This window comes from Sturnus vulgaris, chromosome 2 (assembly GCF_052056855.1).
Source record: "Sturnus vulgaris isolate bStuVul1 chromosome 2, bStuVul1.hap1, whole genome shotgun sequence".
Lineage (NCBI taxonomy): Eukaryota > Metazoa > Chordata > Aves > Passeriformes > Sturnidae > Sturnus > Sturnus vulgaris.
In genome coordinates, this window is record NC_142244.1 from 43,525,888 (window position 1) to 43,550,849 (window position 24,962).

Consider the following 24,962-nt stretch of genomic DNA (forward strand, 5'->3'; position numbering starts at 1 on the left):
CTTCTTAAAAGTTCAGGCTCCTTTTAGCATCTAGCACAAATGAACAAAAATCTTAATGAAAATGCAGATGATGGTCGTTTTGCCATCACTGACTCATAGTGACCAGAGCAGAAGCTGGAAAGCTGAAGAGCCTAGAGGCACCACAGCCATAGCAGAGCAATTATAGTGTAATGTGGAAAGGCAAGGCCTTAACAATTCCCTTAATATCTATGCAACTATAATGGCCTTCATGGTCTCAAAGATCATAAATAATAAGAATGAAAAATATCCCTCTGCAATAATAGACTTTTGTTTCCTAATTTTCATAGTGACACAAAGCAATTACTCAGTAATTTCTATACATTTCCTGCCAGTTGCTGCAGGCATGTCGCTTGCTAGGGTAGCAATAACCCAGAAGAACAGGACATAGTACAAAGCATCAGTACAAAGCATTTCATTATGAATATTAAATGATGGCATGACATGCAAAAAGCATCATTGTGTGTACAGATTGCACTTATCAAAGGGACTTAATATAAGTTAAAAATATAAGATCTGAAAGATAATATTGTCTCAGATGGGTAAAGATATACTGTATTATTTTAAAAGCAAGAATAATTTAATCTTAAGTTGTGTTTTTATTCAGGGCTAAAAAAGCAAGTGTTAAATACTTTATAACAACTCAACACAATTATTTTCCAGAGCAAAGCCCTACCCAAAAGCAAAAACACCCAAGTTTTAATTTCATTGAAGTACAAAACCTCAGTGAGTGTGGACAGTCAGCAGATGTCAAAGATTTAAAAGGAATTACTTAGGAATAGAAGTCTCCATCATAAAATCCAAGTGAACTATTTTTAGCATTGGTCATTACAAGGAAACATAGGAGATTCCTCCATCAGAGCTGAAGTTCTTGTAATTGAAGTTTAAATAGAAGAAATCTTAGGAGAAATATTGACATTACAAATAATAACAAAGCACCAAGGCCCCTCTTGTGTATGGAAGGAAGCTGGATGTACTATTTTCCTTCACTGAGCCCTAGGGCTAGAGGGAAGGTAGGTAGAAAAGGTGGGATTTTTTTAAAAAAGAGACTCCTAGGAACATCTGAGAAATGACAGACTACTAGGTCTGACTTCTGTGTCAAGTGTGTTGATAGAAAAGACATAAAAAATATGATCATTAGGATTGTATTTATCACATTATCATACAGCAGTCTTACCACACAGTCATAGACCAACAACACAGCTTTTAACCAGGGAAGCCATGCCTCAGTCTGTATACAGCTTTCCTAAAGAGACTGAGAGAATACAAGCAGAATTAGCCAAGCTGCTTTCATTTCACATAATTCTTTACAGGGTCCCTCATCAAAGGCTGTCAAAGAAACTAAATTCTTAGAGGGGCTGAAATACAGCCTCATTTTCAATTAAAAATAGATTAGAAAAAATCCACCTATTGTATGCGTATCTAAACAGTTTGGAGAACTGGTAGATTGTCAGTGAAGACTTTCCTGGGATTTCACTATTCAACACATAAACTGTCTGGAAATAAAATGAACAGGGAAGTAGAGAAGATTGTTGATACAGAATTACTCAGAATTTTGAGAGTTAAAACTGACCCTGAAGAACTGCAAAAGGATATTGTGATAATAGAAATAGAGTAGATAGGCAATAAATAACATCACCACCAAAAAATTTATATAATACCTAGACCTAAAATTATAATACCTTTATTAGATATAATCAGTAAAGAGATTAGGGTGTCATGGTGTACAAACATGAGGTCAAGTACAAAACAGCAAATAGAACTGAATTTTGTTGAACAAACAAAAAAATTCCAAGGAAAAGATAGTGTGAAGGAAAGATCTACATCTTCATTATTGCTGTGCAGTTCTCATCTTCACATCTCAAAGTGATAGAGTGGAATTTGAAGAGGTGCCTCATGGGCACTAAGAATGTTTATTAAAGACTCTTTTTAATGAAGGATTAATGGTTTGGAGGTTTTCAGTCTGTTAAAGATATTTTTAAAAGGATAGATATCCTGTAAGACTATGTAATCGGTTGACTAGGATAAATCAGAAACTAGTATTCAAAATCTAAAAAAATTCAGAAAACAGTAAACAAAGTCACAAGGAATGTAAGTAAATTACAAATTTATTGACATGTTACAGGCCAGTGGGAATACATTTTTTATGAAATATTATATTAGCAATCACTTCAGTCTAGGCGAAGGAAAATTTTAATTGACTACCATTTTTTGATGACCTGGCTTTATTTTAATACCCAAGACACACATGTTAATTGTTTTTCATATTTAAAAAAAGGGTTCATAAAGCAATGTAAAGCACTGATTTAGGTGTGTCTTAGCTGAAATGGGTCAGTATTGCTAGCACACGTAATACTTGCAGCATTACGTTTTTAAAAAGAAATCTGCTACCTAGAAAGCCACATTATTTATAGAATTGCATTATTTCAAATAAAAGCATTTTATGCTTTCTGTTTCTGTCATTTGATTCAAATATGGGACACATTTAGATTTTCTAATTAGACTTAAGCCCCTGATTAAACATTCAAATATGTTCAGACTTCCTCCCAGAACCAAGCTTCAGGAGCCTGAATGACAGTGAGAAAAGGAGAGCACAGCTCCACTGGAAACTCCTGAGCCCCATAAGCAACATTTGAAGGCTAGGACAGTTGATGTCTAAAAGAAATAAGAGATCTCTTTTTGCCTCCTTCCTTTTTATCTCTTGCTCCTATTTGCTTGCTTTAGAGTGTTTTGGAGAATCTTGACTGATTTTTATAGATTTAGACTTGTCTTGTTTCTACTTTTTCAACAAGTCATATTTTATTCAGTTTTCCTCATCTAAAAATCTGAAAAATTCTTATTGTTTTTAAATACAGCCTTTTGTTCCTGAGTATTTCCTACCTCCACAGCCCAAATTCCATCTAACAAACATAGCTGTTAGAGTCATATTCTTCTCCTTCCATGCTGATTATGATATTTCCTCCAAATGGCATCAAGTACAAATGTCTCACCTCACCTTATAAAACATACCTTCATTTCCCTACTGATTTCTCATTTCCTAAGGTCTTGTGATTCTTCAAAGCTGTGACTCATTCTACAGTAAATCTGGGATAACACAGATATTGATTTACATTTTTCTATTTTCCCATTCCTGAATGTTTCTCCATTTCCTAAATAACATTTCCTAGAATTCTATCTTACAGTGTTGTCCTGAAATCTTCTCCCAAATTAAAAATCTCACTGAAAAGGACATAACTAAATTTTGCATGTCTTCGTTTCTGTGTCTATATCCATGTACACAAATGCTCCACATAATTTGAGGACTTTTTGCTGAGCTTAGAAGATTCTCAGTCAAACACAGCATGATATGTTGATTTATTTGTCAAAATTGTCAATGTGCTGGTAAACAACGACTTGGCCTATGAAAATTCTCACTCCCCTATTGATTGCCCACTTGCATCTTTGAAAATTTAAATATTAACCCAAGTTCAAAAAAAAAAAATCCTTTTTTTAAGCTCAATGTTGTGCTGCTGAAGAGCATTTTAGTGTGTATATATATAAATATATATATATATATATATATACATGTATATACTGGACCTGAGCACAGCATATCAGATCAATCAAGGCTATCTCCATCAATTACCAATGTTACTGCTGGGCAGATTCAAAAAGCAAGCCAGGCTCTTTTTGTGAAAATGGAAAATTGATGATCTTTCATATTTTAAACATTCATTATTTTCCAGGTGTGATGGGGGAATATGAACCAAAAATTGAAGTCCATTTTCCTTACACAGTTACAGCTGCAAGGGGAACTACTGTTAAGATGGAGTGTTTTGCACTTGGAAAGTAAGTACAGATTCTTTCATAATTAGACATAATTGTTTATTAAGATGAGACCTGCCTGATTTGTGGTTTCATTATTTTGCTGGATTTTATTTTTACAGACAATCCTTACTGTACTATCAAAATAACCAATTAACTAAATAGCTAATTATGAACTCCCTGCCCAGCCATTTCTGTGGTCAGGAATTCAGTCAAGTTAACTATCTCTGTCAAATGAAAAGTATCAATCTCATAAACAAAAAGAGGAAATGTTTTTTTAATTGAAAATTTTACCAGACTCACATCCATTTTTTTTCTCTAGGATACTATCTACCAGTAAATTAGAATTTGTTCTGTCAAAATGTCATATTTGGAGAATAAATAAACAGTAGCTTTTTCTTCCCTCCCCCATATTCATAATTTATACATGAAGCTAAGAGCACAATGTCTTGATCATGTCCTAACACACTTTTTGGCAATGCCTACTCTACAATTTCTACCTGACTTAATAGCACTAGTACAGAATGGGTGTTTGCTATTCATGTCAAGTTTGTTGATAAAAGAGTTTAGGGAGAGATAGGTATGAAAAACTGAAACTAAAATTACTTCTATACAGCATTCAGATTACAGAATATAGGATGAAATTGATAACATTTCGGTTTTGTGGTGGTAGTTACTACTAGTTACTCAAGTTACTATTATGATTGTTTCCAAGAATTAGGCTGGCAATGTTCGTATACAAGCAGACAGAAATAAGAGTCAATTCTAGTGATTCAAAGAGATTCTTTCTTCTTCTCATGTATGCTGTTAAAAACGATGTTCCTGCAATGATGTTTCTCCAGAGAAACATAAAAAATTATAACAGTTTGGGTTCTTTCCAAAATACCTCATCAAATTCTGTGTGGTGCATTGAAAAAAATCTCACTGTATTGAATTCTTTTCAGTACCTTTTCATAATGATGTTCCTTTTGGACATCTTGCCCCTAGTCTCCAAAGTTATGCTGCTAAATATATAATATATCCTGCTTGCTTTAATAGTTCATGGCTTATCAAAAAAAATACAAGTTTCTTACAGCATGGCCTTGATTAAAAAATAAGGGAAGAATTTGTCTTTCTAACTCTTTTGGAGGAATTTGACAAAAGTGTTAGCCTGAGAAATACTATGTCTTCCATACCAATTCTTTTTATTTAACTAAGGAGGAACGAAACATAAGAGGTTAGAAGTTTCAAGACAACAGTCTGTTTTCCTGAATATCATTCCTCCAGCTTGTTCAGCAGGTCTGGTTTTCCAGAGTGACTTTTCAGAGCCTGTCTCTACTACCTGAGAGGGCTTTTAAAATGTTTTAATAGTTCTTTTAATCTTCATGTCACTGGTCACTGTATTTTTTCTGTTCAGATTTTTCTCTTAACAGTTCCTAATTACTGAATGGATGATATATGTCTGAAACTTACTCCCTTCTTGATGGTTTTTCGTGTTTTACCAATTCTGAGATGCTCTCAGTGTGCAGGTCAACAGAAATTATACACAAATAATTAAAGAGAAATTCTGACAAAGTTTTTCAGTTGTATCTATTTAGATTCAGTGAAGTTGATGAAGGAACCAAATTTGAGACATGAACTTTTGTAGGGTAGAACACAAGTCTTATGTTTTATATAGTAAAGATGAGGAAAGAGGTGCATGGCAGAGGACAGAAAAGCAATAAATGGCGAGATTCCCCGAGATGCTGAAATAAATGAGGAAAAGGATTGTTGTGCAGAGGCTGATGGCTCCAGGCTCTCTCCTGTCAGAAACATTTCCAAGTCAACAGAGGCCCTTTTAGACTCTTGGCTATGGTTGAAGCAGTAACCAACATATTACTTCTTATTTTCCTCATTTTGCTGGAATTAAATTGCAGTTGCTGACAGATTACAAGTCAACTTTCCAGTGAAAAGGAGGTATGACACACGTTGTGCTCTGCAACCATCACTGGAAGGCAGGAAGGAGACCTAGTGATACCTCCCATCTTCAGCACCCTGAGATTTAGTTCCCTCTCTCAAAAAGATTCAATTGCTATTCATAAAGGAAGGTGAAGTTGATAGGAAAGGCTTCGATTAGGTTATTTCCTTTTTTTTATTTGATGTTAATCTTTAATAAACAAAATAGACAAAAGCACCTGAATGATCAAGGAATTTAAGGTTATCTAATAAGACCCCATTTGCTGCTATTATAATGGGCAGCTATTTTTACCATGCACATTCCTTATCTTCTTTTCTCAGCCATTAATGCACAATCAAATCAGATGAGCTGAAATTTCTTTCAACTTGATGTGGTAATAATTACATGAATGACATTTCAGGCACCATTTGAGACCTGGAGGCTGAGGTGGGAAGTAGAAATGCATCACATTTTCTATTCATTTTCATAATTTTCATTTTTTGTCCCCATTTCTTATTCCTGATGTCCCATATGGGTTGTTGCTTGTTACATTGCCATGGGTCTCATTTGCTAAACTGAATCAACAACTAATTTTTTCCTTTTTTATTTAGTATTTTTAAACTTGATATTTTTGTTGTAAATAACACTGGGGTTATTACAACCTCAAAACCAATAGGCTGCTGGTTTTCTCATGCTTTAATTTAGCTGTCTGAAGCACTCTGCTCTTTCCACTGTAATTGTGAGAATGACAGACGTTCCAGTGAGATTTCCTGAAGTAGGCATTTGGCAAATATTCCAGGAAGAGCCTAGTCTTTAGTTACTGATTAATGATTTATTAATAGTGTTTATTTAGCACTGTCAATCACTTTGACTGAAAGAATCAAATAAATTGAAGCTCTGTAGCTTTTGTTTTCAAGCTAAAGTCAAATATCTTAATTGCTCGACAGAGAAAAATTTTCTGAGAAGGATTTTATTCTGACCCAAGTAGTGTGGGGCTGGTTCAGTTATAAGTGGAAATATGTTACTGACGCCACTTACAAACAGACTTTGTAGTTGCTGAAGAATTCAAAGTAATGCAGGAGTGAAATATCTCAAGATTATCTTATTTGTACTAGATAATGTTTCTTATCATGAGCATCAATCACTGGCTAGGAAATAACGGTATAAATCAATTATTTACTGCTGAGGTTTAACAAGACATGAAAAACAGAGGAGCCAAATAAAATTTACTGCATATATATATCAGAGTGTGCATTTTGCAGTTAGTGACCTTTTGGCTGGGTATATATGCTGGCCCAAGGTTTCTTTTATAGACATATTCACTGTCACATCTACACAATAACTATCAGTTACATCCATCTTTCATACCTGTACTTCTATATAGCATACAGATATGTTTTCTGCTGCATATTTAATGATGTAATTTCTATTAGAAATGCTTGAATTTTTATTTTTTTTGTTCTCTAACAAAACAAGGGATGGTATTTTTTTATTAAACATACTAAAAAGCCCACTGGCAATTACAAGATATTAACATCTTCTATTTAACTTTCCACAGTAAAAGAAATGTTTCTTTTTAATTGGCAGAATTGCTACATCCTGATTAGTATTTACATAAAACGCTGTTAAAATAATCAAATAATTGAAAAGAAAAAGAAAAAAAATCTGATTGGAAGCATTCAAAGCATCTAAATTAATGAAAATAATTTTAAACAGCAGTATGTTAATGTTTGCTTTTGAGTAACACAGTTTTCACTCCTTGTGTCTTCTCTTATTTAAAAGGACAAGTCAATTTTTTTTTTAATCTAATAAATGAGCTAATGGATAATGAGGTTTCTGTTTGTAGTCCAGATAATCCTGATTTAGTGTGTACATTTCAGTGTCAGACCTTAGATTTCTTATGTAAATCAGGAAGACAGATCATGACCTTGTTCTTTGGAAAAGTTCTGGCGTAGAAGATATCATTTTCCTGATAAAAAAAGCTCATGCTTTTGCACGAATTATAGCGATCCTGGCTTTTCCTGCTCCAGAAATGCAACTTTTCAGATGCTGCCTTCTGTGATAGCATTTTGTCATTTTTATTTTCTCGCAAATGTTACTGACTTTGCTTCCAAGAACATCTAGAGGCAACTGATCCATTCTTTAATTTCTTTTATCATGTATTTTATTCAAAGAAATAATTCTGGTGCCTTCATTTATCTGCCAATTAGAAAGAGATGAAATTAATGCGGTTGATATGCAAAAGGACTCTAAATTCCTTCCCCACTATATGACACATTCATTAATGAAGCACTTTGGTGACAGCCATCCAAGCATCCTTTAGCACTTCCTGACTTTGGAGCATACTTATGTCTTAAGAAATTTTAACACTATTATTTTAAATACGGGACTTAAAAGCAGGCAGAGATGGAAATATACTTTTTTTTTTTTCCTTAAACCTCAAAATGAACAAGTTTTCATAGTTTTTGTCCAAGTTAGCATGAAAAGCTGTAAGTTCCTGCCCTCTTCAATGAGCCCAGGCCCTTGGCCTTAGAGGAAATCAAGAAAAGTGAAAGTGTCAGAAACAGCTTTTTTTTTTTTTTGCCTTTATTACCCTTGCTAGCATATAACTCTAAGTTGTCTTCTTTCTTGCATTTAAAATCATTCTACTCTCACTCATTAACCCAGTTTTTAAAATTTTAAACTGTGTATAATGCACGCATCCTATCTGACCCTCACACTTCAGTCATTTCCTTAGTGCATTTTTGTTTGTGCATTACACCAGACTTATATTTTATTTTCCATATAAAAGTCACATTTCACTGGTTTTCTGGCTCTATTCAGGGAAAGAAAAAAAAAAAAAAAAGAGTTTGTATTATGATAGTGCCAGCAGACAATTTTGAATAAGTAATCATATTTTATTTCTCATTAAAACAAATTATAAGATGTGGGCTATTGCAGTACTTGTAGATTACCAGAGTTTTCAATCTTTGCTTTTAAAATAAGAGCTGTATAGATTACCAAAAGGATTGTTTTGCTAAAAACAAAAATAAGTTTTATGCATCCCTTTATTTATACTACAGGACTTTTTGAACCACATGGATCAACACATAGATATTTGAATCAAAAGAATCAATAGACAACAGTGCTGACAGATGATTTTTCTTATGACCCACTTGCTTGTTCTTCTGTATTTTTGACAAACTATTTTATGCCTATGCTATTTCCATACACTAGTAACATCCTCTTATTGTACCAATATTCTTTTTAAATGATAAGTTATTTCAATTTGACAATGTCAAAACTGTGGTTTTGTTTTGAAATATACCTAGATAACAATAAGAATAAATTAAAAATATTTATTTTATTAGTGAATTACAGCGAGGTTATTTTGATAGACGTGTTGTTCATTTTGTCATATTTAATGTTGCCTTAATAATTCTATTGTTAACTTTGTTTGGAAGAGATTTATAGCTCAGTTGTAAACATTCATCCCATCAGTACTATGGCTTGCAAGAACCCAAATGAAAGTCTATTTAAAATCTTGTTTTCTAAATGAAATGAAATAAGGAGAAGGTGAAGCTAAATATATTTAAATCACACAAATTAATGAAATGCAGTGACTTTTAATCTAAGAAATGTTAAAAAATGTTCTCTTGAAACAATGAGCTCTGAATCAATTCAAATTAATAAATATGTCAAAGTTTTAAATCCATTAAATATAGTATTTTTTTGTTATCGTCTTTGTCTGGTTTTCTTTTACCAGACTTTCTTAATTGATTTTGAAGCTTTTATTAAAAATGCTATTATCTGTTTTATGTCACTATCAATATTTTATTCGCAGACCATATATTTGTTGTGGATGCACCATCCTGGAAGTGTTTAAGGCGAGGTTGGATGGGGCTCTGAGCAGCCTGGTCTAGAGGAAAGTGTCCCTGCCCGTGGCAATGGGGCTGGAACTCAATAACCTTTGTTTCCTTCAGACTCAAACCATTCTATTTATCTGTGTAGATAGAGCTTGCTAAATATTTTTTCAATGTGCAGAAATAAAGGCAAAGTGTTTGGATAAGTGAGTATAATACCTAAGCAAAGATCAGAGAGGCCGAATAAAAAATCCTCATGGTCTGGTGAAGAGCATTTGAGTGTAACTGTGGAGAATTGTGTGAAGTTTCTGACAAAGCTTTTTTTGCTAGTGCTATTCATTAAGCCAATGACACAGGGTAATGGCTATGAAGCATGTTTCTAGATATTTTCTAAATTTCTAAATATCTAAGATCTAAATCTTTCTGCAGGGATAAAAAGATAGGCTTTGCAAGTCAACATTTTAAACAGCTGTTTCAGTGAGGTCTGGTCAATGTCTGGCAAATAATGCAATGATGAAGAGAATAATTTCTGAAAAGAGAGTTAAAGGCAGACAGGAATGAATATTTGTCAGAGGTTTCACAGTAGCTGATTCTTTTCTTTTCTTCATCTGCCACATAATTATATGTGATTTTTGGAGGAGCAAGAAGTTCACAAACAATAATTTTAAAAAGTGTCACAGATCCAGGTTGCACACTTCTCTATCTAGCATTTCCATCTGGTATCTACACACGGGGGAATAGAAGATTCCAGCATTGCACCATTGTTTCCTAATTTCAAAGGACTGACTTTTAACCCTCTCTTCAAATCTGTAAAATATATTTCATTCTACTTGATTTCTGTCCTCTAGTTGGCTTATCCTGGCAAATCCAGTATTACCTACTAGCCTTGAATGTTTCCAAACAGGTTTTCCAAAATTCTTCCTCCAGACCTGGCAGGAAGCATCTCCTGTAACAAACTGTCAAGAGAACCAGACAAGATGTTCCTATTACCAGACCATTTCCCAGTAATCTAGGGTCAAAAACGGTCTCATGAGGATTTCTATTCAGACTCTTTTCTAACCTAAGTCTCCTTGCTATCAGCATGAATCCCCATCTTGCTTCAGCCCTGGTGTTGTGCTGAAGAGTAGCAGAGCTAATGCATGGTGATACTCAAAGTTAACTTCTGTTAACTGCACTACACTGAAACCCAGGGGCATTGGCATGAGTAAGCAGTCAAGGCAGCCAGCAGCAGATGAGTATTAGTGGGCATAAACATGGGAATAGAGCATGTTTCACTGGGTTATATATATATGCATGTAAATATATATATATATATATATATATATATACACACGCATCCATACAAAATAAAAAAGGACAATAACATCTGGGATATAAATCAGGATTCATTGTTTTTAGGGCCAAGTATGACAATTCTGTTGTCAATATATTTTGGATATGTCAGCAGATCTTTACTTTTCTCCCTGAGGATAAGCTGTCTTTTCCTTGGACAACTGTATGAAACTTCCCAGGGAGTGAGTGCCTCTTTGCTAAGGATTCTGATAGCTCATGGAATAGTCATTCATCCCTGTAAGTCACTTAATTAGTATCTTTTCGAAAATATTAAGCTACTACAGTCTTTTCCTCTTCCCACAATAACGGTGGCACAAAGAAACACCTTTGATATTAAAGGTCACCTGGCACTAAATAAAGCAGATTATTCTAGATGCTATGCATCCAATTAATTGTTGGAACTTAGATTGAAATATTTAGTCGTTTTCCTACATATAGCAGAAATACTGTGGAAACGAGGCATGCTAGTAAATTAACATTTTCAAGCCTCAAGCTAATTCACAGTGTAGAAGTCTACAAGTAGTAATTTGCCTCTACCATCAAAACTGAGGCTTAGCATGTTGTTCTATTTTTCATTTACTGGTCACAGAGACATGAATTGTCTGTTTTCTCTTCTTAAAACAGAGAAACCATGCCATAGAGTATTAATCTTGTTTAATTATTTGCCCAAAATGAAGCTGCACAATAGATACAAAAACTGATATAGAAATACTTGTTTCTAAGTTCCATAGGAGAAAAAATCAAGTTACTCCATGTCCCTTCACGCCAATTCTCTCTACTGGAAAAACATTTTGTTAATCCTATCAGATGCTAGACATAGAAGCTGTGGAAGTCATTTTTAAATTTTATTGATAACAAAATAATTGCAAGAGGGAAATAAACACTCTGCAGAACATTTGTCAATGTTACAAGTAAGGATGCCTTTTCCTCTCAAGATAAGATTGTGATGAGAGGAAGGAACCTTTTTAAACACAGGCATGACATCTTCAATTTGAGTTTGTTTATATGACAAAAATTGATCCAATATTATTTTTCCCTTTTTTTTTTCCTTTGATATTGTTTGATATTTGATATTGTTTATGTCAAATAAATATTTCTAAGACTTTCATCAATTTCAACTTCATTTTTAGCTCTTGCTGAATAAGTATTTATGTTATAAGGTGCTAGAGCCAGACTGGATTTTGTTGCTGGTTTTCAGGCTGGATTTATTTCTGTCTTCTTTTAAGTGGACTTGTTCCTGAACAGACTTCATAATACTGTTGCAAATATTGCAATCATTCATAGCAATGTAATAAAGATTCTTTGTAAAATCTCAAGTAGCACTCCCAGACCTCCTTCTGCCTCACTCTAAATCTAAAAAATTAGATTTCATTGCTTTTACCGTATGGCATAATGAAAGTGGGAAAAAACGTTATCAAACTGTAAGACCCCATCAGTAGAACATCATTCTTGAAGAAGCAATATTACCAATCCTTCCCTTTCTCTCTCAGAACCATCAAAGCAAATTTATAAATGTTACTATAACCTATGTTCAGTAACTTGTGCAGCTTTGCTGTAGGTTTAAAGATCGAGAAATTTTTTTTTTTTTGCATTCCAAACTTACTATCAAGAAGCATAAGTGTAGACTTTCCCCTCTGTGTCAGAGTCTGAGAGGATCAGAAGGAAAAAATTCTAGAATTTTTCAAGAGTAGGTCACCAGAGTTACCACTGTTATGTTTCTCCTCAGGATTTCCCACAAAGAAATAAATATATATGGTACTATGGCACAAGAGCCTTAAATGCAGCACTTCTGGAAATCATCACACTCATTGTCTTCAAAGTGTGTGTCTGATCAGAAAGTTCAAAGCCCTCTTTCACTCCAGACATGCTAGATTTGTATTTACATTTGCACCAACATTGATGGTTTTTAATGATTTCTGGGATTTTCGGACTCATTGTAACTAGTTTTCCTGATCTTCTGGATCTGTACACATATGCTGGCCACATCTGTACAGCAGAGTCAGGACATCCTAGATCAATGTGCTAGCTACAGAAAATCTGCCTGGATAAAGTTTGGGACAGAGTAAAATGACACAAAAATTCAGTTATAAAATAACTTTAACACTATAAATAAGCATATATATATATATATATATATATCTGTAGTTTTGTAGCGTTTATTATATATAATAAACACCATAAAACTATAAAAAGGCAAATAAACACAGTACTGTGTACTGCAGTACTGTGACCCTGAAGATCTGTATGAACACCTGCCAAATATGTGTCATCTTTTCAAAGAAATTTTCTGTTTCAAAGCATTGTCTCTTACTTAAAATCATGAATTCTTCTGATATTATCCCCTATAGTGAAACAGCAGATATCATACATGTCTTTTGTTTTTCAAGTTGTTTCAGAGTCTCTTCTCAACAGCCTTGATCACGTCTCAGGCTGGTGATAATTTGCCTGTTATGTCTTTAATATTTTTAGAAAAATGTCTGCTTCAGAATGCCCCCGGCCACACACTGAGGTAGGGTGTGATAGAGAGACAAGAAAAAATGGTTACTGGATAGCTGAGGAAAAACAGAGCTTATTTCCATCATTTTTTAACAGACATGATGGCTCAATACCTCCTCAGTCCCACCATATAAATAGCATCTACAATACTAAGGTGGCAGAAATATAATACAGAGTTTTATAATGAATACAATAGGAGGAGATCTTCAGCTCTTTTGTATTAAATTTGTACCTGTGCTATTGCAATTTCATCAAGAGTATACACCAAGAGTAAACATCAAGAGTACCTAACTTTTAAGTGCACACCCAAAAGGTTGTGGAATAGCCTTTCCAGTTTCCTCACTAATTTTCGAACAAATACCTTTGCCTATTATGGTTCTTCTGTTCTCATTTGATTACACTTTAATCAGGTGGCTCATTTTTTCATGATTACTCAAATTTAAGGACTTGGAAAAAATATAAATCACCAAAACTATTGGTTGTATCATCTAACTTTGGGTATTGGACAGCTATGTTATCTAAATTTAGCTGTTGAATAGTTAAGTGTCAAGATTGAGACATCAGTTTAGTCTCTGATCAACCAGTAAAAAGGAGCTCTGGAGTACAAATCACTGCAAATAATGAACCATTATAGAAAATGAATCATCTTTGTACATGGCACTATTTTAGATGTTAGAGATGCTCTAACATGTCATAATTTAAAGTGTGAATAAAATGCTGTGGAGCTGGATATGCAGCCAAGCAGGCACTGTCCTTGCTCTGTGCCATAAAGAACAAGCTAATAGTGGTGGTAAAGCACATGCACATTAATACATGACATTCATATATGCAATAGAGGTTTTTAACACAATCATGGGCATCTGTTGAAGTGACCTGAAGGCCTGGATTTGTTCTTGCACACTGGCTCAAGCTCATCACCATTTGCTGCTATTCTCTCTTGATTTTTAAATCACCATACTCATGGCTGCTGAATTTCATGAGTGCTAATTATTTTTAAAAAACAAATGAAAGAAAAGGTGGTTACTGTGTCTCATAAAACTCTGAACAGATTTATATGGGACATTCTAAAGGTAGATGTCAATGGTTGATAGGAATTCCTGGAAAGCATCTGACAGAGAATTTCATTATAGTCCTCAACATTTTAACCCTCATAATTATCTTATAATAATTAAAGATATTTAACACCGTTGCAAGACAGGGACGCATAAGAAAATACAGGTTTTTTTCTAGACCCCATAGGCACGAAGCTGTTTTCAAGATATATTTCATCACATATGATGTGAACTCGTGGGTTTGAAGGTGCAGCTCAGAACACTGATGTTTGGTAAAGAGAAATCATGTGGAGAGGAATTGAAATTACAGTAGTAGATAAAGTATTTCAAAATTTCACATCAATCTGTACCAACCGAGTATAGAAAAAGTAATCTATGCATTCCTATTTAAAATATTCTTGAAATACTAGGAGCTCGGATCCATGAAAAGATCCATTACTCTTATTTCTACCTCTCCCCTTTCCCAAAATAAGTATGTACTTTAGGGATGTAATGAAATTCTTTCACATATGAAATTGACAGGAAGAAGAATTGCTTCCAATAATTTTTTAAATGATCCAATTAATTTTTATTTCTATATTCTGTTGAAACTTGTGAAGAATTCCAGCTATTTCAACAGCACTCATCCCAAATAATATACTGCTGAAAACTGACACTTATAATTTCTTCTTAATGCAAAGGTAAAATTACAACTCATATTTTCTTCAAATTCAAACTCAGTAATGTCTATCGCAGTCACCAGGGACCACTTAGGTTTTTCATTTCAGTTTAGATTAATGTCAAGTTTGATGATGTTATTTCTGAAATCAAGTGGGGATTTTCTTGGTAGTACTAAGATTTACTAGTAGCATTCAGAGGATTTTTTTTTCTAAAAGTTAGGAGAAGTCTTGTCTTTGAACTCAACTGAAGCTCAAATCAATTTATTCACAGGAGTTGAATGTAGTGTTATGATAAACAAGGAAACTGTATTCCCATAAACATCTTCTGAGACCAAAATAGAAATGGATTATATGGGTTATAAGATTCAATAATTACGCATATTGCATTAAACTCATATTAATGCCAGAAATACTTCTGCAGTTGCTCTATTTTCAAAAAGCTATGGATTATTTGAAAAGATGAAAAATGTGTGTATGTTAGTTAGCTTTTATGGTAGATTTTAGAAGTTTTCTAGAACAGTCACACAATTTTATTCTTTCACATCCTCACTCATATGTTTCATTTCATTCTCACAGAAGCCACAGAGGAGAAAGAGGTATAGATATCTTTTTATTTCAGATGTAAAATTCATGTGTCACTTGTGAATTATGCAAGGAAAATAAATTTCATTAAACAGAACTACAAGTTGTCTGCAAACACTGATTTGTAATATGGGAGTACTTTACTTCAAAATCATTAAATCTGCACAGATAAAGTAACTTTATCTCCTTGAAAAGTTCCACTTCCTACCTCGTACTGATAAAGAAATAACTGAGTTGTTTTAAAACTGCAACCAGTTTTCTCTGTGTTTGCCATGTTATACACATTTACTTGCTGCAGGAAACAAAAAAGCAAATTTCAAAAGATTAGTTAAATGCAATTTAAAGGAAACTTTCTAAATACATGAATTTCAGAATTATCTCATAGCGGCTAAATGAGACAATTTTTATGGTTTATAAGCTCTCGACTTTTACTCAGAAATACACATCATCAAAAGAAATTCCTTTTACTAATGTAATTCAGCAGAACTCATTTTCCTCCATGACAACAGAGAAGAAGCATTTTTGTCACAGAAATTACTGGAAGCAGGGATAAAGGCCAAATAACTATCAAGAGGCTGCAAGTATGACACCCTTAAGATCCCAAATAAAGTGTACCTGCACACCCATTTCAGTCAAAAAGCAGCAGTTGCTGAGTCCTATTGCCCTGTACCAACATAAAGAATTTGTAATCCCACTGTGGACTTGTGTTGTGATAAATAATGATCAATGAAATCCTTATCTGGCCATGGTGGATGTTTTGCAGCCAGCAATCATGACAAAATTATATTCCATATAAAAACAAGACAGCAAGCATACAAAGAGTTAACTCTTAAAGCTGAATGCAAAATACAAGACTTGCAAAATCTCCACAAGTCACTCAAGAAAGAATCTAAATTTGAATATCAGAATGAAGTGTGCCATTAGAAATTAAATATGAGAGCTAAAGAAGGGGGAGAAAAGAAACGAAGATTGTTATTTGTACTACATCTGATACGTACATATAGCTACAGTATAGACAACGTATAGCTAAAGTATAGACTATCGAAATATGTAGTTAAAGATGTGAAAGGAATAACTGGTGGGGCTAAGACAGAAAGTTTTATTAGTGCATCAGAAAGAAATATCCTATTTATCCTTCATATTTATAATTCAACATGTTGAAGTACTTGAATCAGATAGGAATGAGTTCTTTCAGTCTTCTAACTGAAGATCATGTAAAATAACTTCTAATAGGAAACTAATTTTATAAATTAGAACCATACAGGCTGCAGAAGAGTCCTCAAACCAAGCCCACAGGACACCAAAATTTGAAATAAATAATCAGGAAAGTAATTTAAGGTTAAAAATGAGAAAGATAAAAAGATTATATGGTGATAGAGGGAAAAAAAAAAGGGGGTCTTATGAGCCACACCCATCACATGATCCACAAATGTCTATTAAAAGAAAAACATATACATAATTGGAGTGCTGGAAAGAGACCAGCCTGTTTTGTTTAGCAAGGAGAAACAAAAAAAAAATGTTCCATACACGTATTTCTTCTGTGGGTGGCAGTGATGAAAGATCATTTTGCAAGAATAGCAAGATATTATAGGGACCATGTCTCAAAGATGAATACATACACAGTCACAATGAAGTTCATTTTGTCAGGTTAATTAATCAGTGCAGCAAACTGATAAGGGAAATAATTCTTTTCTCTTTCTGGTATATTAAAATGAATTCCATGTGGGACTATATATTGTTTTTGTAAGGTAGTGGTGTTAATAGGCTCAATGAAATTCAGTGATATGCGGCACTCAGGAGTTAAAATTAGACAAATCTTCTGATAATCCATTGCATGTTTGGGAATTTTCCTAATCTCTATAAAGTACTAGAATTTGGCGCATTTTTTCTGCCAGTTTAAGTACAACTGCAGTAACTCACAGCCTGATTCTAAGTGGTTGAAGAATAACCAGAACTTGCTTGTCACATACTTATTTTTTGTGTCTCAAACTGGATATCCTGAAATATTGAAAGATGATATTCTTAATGAAACTTCATACATTTATAGTGAGTGAAAGTCAGGAAATCATGACAACAATTCATAGCAGTTTTGAATTTAAACTAAATGAATTTGAATTTGAACTATTATGAAGTGCTTTTCCTCATCTAAACTGCCACAAGGCCCTGTATTTATATTTAAGCTTAGACTAGAAATAAATACAAAATATGTTTTTTCAAAAAGTTACATATTCTTTTATGGTGTCCTTCAAGCTTCTTGTGGAATACCTGAAGCATTCCAGTTTTCAGCTCACAATCAATTTTTTTTTTATCAACAGTTCTCTTTTTTTTATTTATTTTCCCTCTTAAATACCTGCCATATTTAGAAAACTGTATGTCTGTGCCATAAGGTCCACTGGGTGCACAATGGCTGATGAGTTTTTGAGCTAAAAAGAGAATTTTATGAGTGCAAACACTATTTATTGCATTTCTTCCCTGAGCATGAATGTAAATGGCCCAGGGTCCTCACAGAGCTCTGTGGAACAGCAAGCTGCAGTGAAAAACCCTTCTGCTGCCACAAGCAAGAGTGCAATGCTGTGAGACAGGAGCAGCAGTGCCATTAATATATCTTCTCACACAACCCATTTTGCAACTTGAAGAAAACTGTAAGAAAATGTCTCCATACCTTTGGTCACTTAAATTTACCCAAGGAAGAGTGGTATTGACATTTCCCACCTAAACAGATGCTTTCACTAATTGACCTGAGCTGAACTTTCATTGCAGGAAAAGTGGGATGTTTTGGAATTTGCTAAATTCATCCAAGTTTTGAAAGTTGTTCTTTTTGTTGATCTATCAAGAGGCAGCATTCAAGAGTAAAGCACAGAGTGCCAATCTAGAGAGAGAGAATTCAAGTAGTTTACTTGATCTCAATAAAAACAGCCTCCCTTGTGGATGAAACAGACACATTCCGTGTAGCAATCCATTTATTAAGGATTCCCTATAGAAAGTTAAGTATATCAACCATTATATGAACCTTAATTGTGATTATGTTTTATTGCTACTTAGATTATTAAGTGTTTAAACTACCAGATAACAGAATCTATATTCTCAATAGCAGAAGAGTGTTAACATTAATTTTACTAAATATTTCAGCCCTGTTCCAACAATCTCTTGGAGGAAAGTTAATGGTCATAATCCAAGTAAAGCTCGCCTGAGAAAATCCCAAGCTGTGCTTGAAATACCTAATGTGCAGCTGGAGGACTCAGGAATGTATGAATGTAAGGCTGAGAACTCTCGTGGAAGAAATGTCTTCAGAGGACAGCTACAAGTATACAGTAAGTGTAACTGCACGCAGCATTGTCCTGAAATGCTTTGTCCACACTTCAGTCTTTGGCTACACGTGAAGCACTCCAAGGTCCAGTAGAAACAAGATACCTTGATATATATATTGTTATATAGAATATACACCATATAACAAAAATAGTTTTGAATCAAGGTATATATATTTATTCCTTAGTATTGCATTAAAGTCCTAAATAGAAATAATGTTGACTCCTTCGATGAATTGACTTAAATACAATTTCACGTGGGATTTTTTTTTAATTGGAGTATAGCTATAATTTTAAAAGTCTATTTCTTTTAGTTCAGATATAACAATAACATGCAACCTAAACATGAATAATCAGTCCGAAAACAATGTTGGAGCTGTTTTAGGATTATTATCACACTTTATTAACATTATACCTGTGCCATGCTTGGATGCTGAGCTTTGTCAAGTTCATTGTACTAGAATGTGAGCTGAAGAAGGATTTGTTTTACCCAAAAAATTCTCAATCTAGGCATGAACAATTTCCAAAAGTTCTGATTTTCACACAGCCCTCAACATTTTCTAAGGCTCAAAAAAAATTTTGAGTGACCATAAAAGTAAGATTGAGTCATGCATCAGATTGAAAATGAAAAAGGAACCCTGAAAATAAAATTATTTAACAAACTCCATTAATTCTATATTATACTGTTGCTGCATTCTAGAGTCAAGAAACAAAAGTCTGTGTAATCCATACCACGAATAATTACAAGTCAAATTTTGGCATATATCACATTTTAGCTTTTGTCCCACTACTTTCAATCATTTTAAGCCACGCTGCTTTCTATCATTTCATGAACTCTACAGCCTTAAATACGTAACAGAAAAAGTTACTGTGGGAGGTTATGTAGCACATCTTCCAAACTGAATTGTTTTCTCTCTTCAAATATCCCAGCCAGTGGAATTCCAAAGGCTGTAGTTTAGATGGATCCTAGGGTTAATGGATATGTCTAAGAAGAAGTTTTTTCTCTTAATTAACTTTCTTTTTCTTTTCCTGATTTCAGCCCATGGCTCCTTATCTCTTCTCCTCATCACTAATTATATAGACCTCTCTGTCTTTGTTACACACTTGCATCAAATAACTATAGACTGGCATAATATATTTAGTTTATTTTCCACATATGTCAATATTGTCAGGTCCATAATCAATTTTTCTGTTTTCTCTGTCTTTCCAATGTCTTCATCTTAACTCAGCTGGTTTTAGTGAGTATCACTATCTCTGGATCATGCTTCTTTCCTTGCTTTTCATTCTCATCCACCTAGAGCCCAGGGCAGGTTTTTGTCTTCAATTTTTCCTGTATATGATGGAAAAATTAGATGATGGTTCTGATGACAGTCTGTGCATTTAATTTCAGATTTGCCATTTTGCACTTGAAGCAAAGACACTTGCTGAAAACAGCAGTCAAAGCCCAGCACCTACTCTATGCCTCCTACTATGACAATACCCCACTGATATTTCTCAAATTCTTACTATAAATTACTTCCATGAAAGTATAGGCACCTGAGGGCCACGGGAATTTAGCAGCTGGTCTTTTTCAATGTTTTCTTAAAGTGTTAGAAATTCAGAAAATTTAATTTGAGTTATAAGATGTATCCCAGGTCATACCCTTCCTACCTGTTTTCTAGAGTTGTGAAACTACTAGATGACAAAGTAACGTATAAAGGTGTTATAATTGTGTCTGATTCCCTCTTTCAGACTTTAAAGAATATAAAATGTGCTCTTCAAGGGAGAAGCAAAGAGGCTGATTGAAATTAAATTATTTCTTCATGAGCACCGTGCAGATCTGTGGCGTAAAATGACAGCAAACATGATATAGTGTTCTACACAACTCTTCATCTCTCATTAGCCTTTTGCTTTGAGCAGGCATAAAAGTGGTTCTCAAATCCATGGAAGATATTTACAATGTTGGGTTTGTCTCATTCTGTTTAGATAGAACTATGAATTTTTCATTCTTCACCATTTTCTAGATTATATTTTTTAAGTCTCTGCCTTTACAGGATGAAGGAAAAATTTAGCTCATTGGTGTTTTTTGCAATGATATCAGGACAACTTTTTTGAACACTTTAGGAAGAGAGTTCATATTGTCTCATTCCTCTGTTAACAGATATGTGAGACTAGTACATTAAGTTTCACCTATCTGCATCAGCAGGCAGCAAGGTCAGAACAAGTTACAGAGGGCTTTCAGATGGACAATACCAGCAGGACAAGAAGCACAGACTTTACTAACCCCCCACAAGTACCTTTCCTCGGCCTCAAGATAAAATACTCTCCATGGAGCTACTCTCAGCCTTCAATGCTCATGGGGAGAGCATTAGTGTCTCACTGGCCTACAAACCTTGGCTACTCTTTCCAGATGTGTAAGAGAGTTTGAGTGAGAAGATTTCTACACAAAATTTAGCCAAACGTTTCTTCACAAAACTCTCAGCCTCCCTTGCTGATAGCTGATGTTGCAGGATTTGGGGGCATTATCTGGAACGGCCTTTTCTGCTGTACCTTTTGTTCATAACAACAGCCAGCATGAATTATTTACCTGTAAGTTCACTGTCTTTTCACTGACATCTTATTCCTCCAGGTAACGACGATTACTTTAGCTCAGAAATTCAGATGTAGGCAGTCATTCCTTACCAGGCGTTTCCTGTAAAATTTCAGAGCAGTCTGTGGGACCAGCTGTGTCATACTGCAGTCTCACAATTTGCATATCTCTGTAGGAACTCACTCGCTGTCTGTTTGAATCTTCTTCATCCTCATCAGTTGCATCTGATCTGGGTCACCACAGAGTATTTTGGAGAAAGCCCAGGACACCCAGTCTGCCTGTCTAGTCACATTTAATCACAAACTAGTGATTTTTCACTTCTTACCTGCTGCTGCAATCCAGATGCACCATGACTGGCTGATGCAGCTGACAATTCGGATGTTGCTCAGAAAGCAGTGTTTTGGATGCTGACAACTTCAGATTATTGTAGTCTCAACACATAGTGGAAATTCAGCTGCAGTCATTAGAAACAAAATTTTTAAAATGCCTGGAATCCTCTTATGCATTGCAACCTATTTTGAGAGGTGTGATTTTCCCCCAAGTGATCTGTTCATTCTGTAAGTTTCTGTGAAATTTTATTCGAGCTCAAATTGATTAATAGAAGAGACCACAAAAATTAAAATGTGAGTGGATAAATTTGCCATTAACCTTTTTGTTTCTCCTCAAATTCTGGCTAGCAGCATTTTCTCAATGGTAAGCACTGGTATGTGCAATCCTGTTCCTCTCTCACTCTTAATTTTTTGTTTTTTTTTCCTCTGTTACCTACTCACTGTTGCCAAGATCAGCGGGGGTTGGTGATGTGATTATAAAAGCACATTTTTGGCTGTTTTTCTTTTGGCTGTGTCAGTTCCCTCATCCTGCACACAACAGTGCTTTCCTGGCAGCTGGAGGGAAGGCTTGCCATAAAAAAAAGAGTGGAACAAGCATCTGACAGCAGGAATATTCTGTAATGCAGTGTAACTGACCATACTGATTTTAACATCTATTTTAATTATTCCTCATAAAAACTGCATGAGAAAAAAGTCCACTCCTGCCACTACAGTCTAGTCCCACACAGTAAAACGGGAAGGGAAGAGATTTTGTAATCACAATTGGTTTTAAATTTTCTGTCCTGACTTTCTCACTTATCTTTCTGAATATGCTTCTCCTACTTTATTCTTTCCCATTAATCTCATATAGAGGAAAAGAATTTTTTTCACACCAAACACTGCATTCATTCACATTTTTGGACATTATTTTAAGTCATTTGCCGATGTAAAATTTTGTCTTTATTTTCTCTCAGACAAAAACCTGCTCAGATTTTTGAGAAATAATCTAAATTTTCTGCACCTTAATTTCATTTTGCATAGAGGATTAAAAAACTGGCCAGTAACCTTGCAGATTTTTTGCCAATTTATGTTTGTAAAACATTTTGACATCCTTGAATAAACAGGTGCAGAAATGCAGCATAAAATAAATCATGGATTGGATGGTGATTTAAAAATCTCAGAAACACTGTATAGAGCTCTGCACAACACTCATAAAGACTACTGAACACTAAAACGAATTCTTCTCTTCTCAAATTCACCCCAAAATTCTCCATTAGACAGATTAAAAAACAGACAGATACCTGTTTTTCCCAAGAAGAATGTTGCATTTATAAGAAAAAAAAGGACTTGTTACTTTTGAAATCTGGATAAATTTTCTAATTAGAATAAAGTGTGATTATGGAATGAAGTTCTCTTTACATACACATATATCAGGGTTATGTTAAGATACTTTTGTTAAAAAAAAAAAAAAACAAACCCAAAAATGGTACATTGAGTCAGAGGTTGTACATTCAGTTAAATGCTTCAACTTTAAAAGTACTGATAGGATTTTAGAACAAGGGTCATGATTTTATGGAGAGTGACCCTTGTTAATGAGCAGAGAGGGAATTCTCTCTGATAAAGGAGTACATAGAGAGAGAAATAGAAGCCAAAGCCAAAAAATGAAGAAGAGTATTTCTCTCAATCATGCTTTTAGCTCTATTCCAGCTACATCTGCCTATTGCTTTGCTACTTTATTCTCAAAGGGGTGGGAATCTTGCCTTCACTGATGGCAAGTTCAACAGCTTGAAAAATGTGACTCCAAAGGCCATTTAGGCTATGAATAGAAATACCCCAGCTAATGGAAAAAGGTTGCTCTGACCAATTGGTCATGCCAATGTGATTGGCAAGTTTGTAGTTTCAGAAGAAAACCTGGGCCACAATTGTTTTAGCAAGACAACCAGAGACAAAGGGTAGGGAACAGCAGTTATGAAGACAACAAGCCTGCAGCCAGGCTTGGGGCAGCTTTGTTTCAGTGTGAAAATGTGCATACTCTTTTCTGGACACTCTGGTTCATGATGAGCTCAAATTCAACATAAAAATTTCAGACTATATATGTTTTGGGTCAAATAGTAAAATTTACAGAAAAGCAAAGCAATGGAAATAAGTAAGTATAAACAGGAACTGTTTAGTTCCTCTTTGAAACTGCATGATTTTATGGTACCACTGGCTGTCTTTTATGACTTTTTTGTTACACATTTAGCTGTCTCATCTTCCGGAATCATATTAATGTAGTTATTTTCAAAGGAAACAATTTCTTCTCAGCATGCTTCCTTTGTGTATATTGAAGCACTCAAAATGAGAACAGCAACTATAAAATGCAATTAAATTACATTTTTAGGAGAGCAGAGAACAAATAAGCAGGGACTCTCAAAACCGGTTTCTTTCTGCAGATATTTGTGGGATCTTTTGTTATAACTTCAGAAAGAAGAATTCAGCACATGTAGAGAATTTCATGCATTGTCTTGACTGTAATAAGAAGAATAAGGAAGCATAGGTTTTTTATCTTGGGTTTGGGAGCAGGGCTGGGTCAATCTCTCACTATTCCTCTACTAAAAAGGAAATGAGTGATTCTTCTTCTAATATGTTTCCAGCTTCTGACAAATGCCTGGTCCAGGACTCTGAAGCCAACTATTCCCTGCTTAGGAATGATAGACACCTCTTTCACTTTCTTTATCATCCATGCACGAGATGTAAGCTAGAAGCAGTTAGTCACCTGTCATGCCTTTTCATATCTTCTCACGTCTTTGATTGATGACCTGTCAAATGCCAGCTAGATTCAAAGATTTATTTTTAAACTCAATTCCCCATGTTTAAGTACATTATCAATTATCTGTCATTTGAAGCAGAGACTTTGTTATGACAGATCTGGACTTCTATTCACATCATGCAGAATTTTACATCCCTTTAGCAATGCCTTTTAGCTATTTATTCCCTATGATTTGCATAAACAACAAACAAACAAAATCCCAAACCAGCATTTGATATCCTTAAGTTAATTACTGTCATCTATCACCCTCTGTGATACCCTCTGTGTTATA

General features: G+C 34.4%; 1 protein-coding gene across 4 annotated transcripts in view; it reads left to right on the forward strand.

Moving 5' to 3' along the window:
• The window catches only part of CNTN5 (contactin 5), a 609,016-nt gene that overhangs the window by 453,517 nt on the left and 130,537 nt on the right, over positions 1-24,962 (forward strand). For all 4 annotated transcript variants that reach the window (XM_088159402.1, XM_088159404.1, XM_088159405.1 and 1 more), the window contains 2 exons: positions 3,744-3,846; positions 18,830-19,011. In XM_088159402.1, the coding sequence (XP_088015528.1) occupies positions 3,744-3,846; positions 18,830-19,011 (285 nt within the window). The remainder of the gene's footprint in view (positions 1-3,743; positions 3,847-18,829; positions 19,012-24,962) is intronic.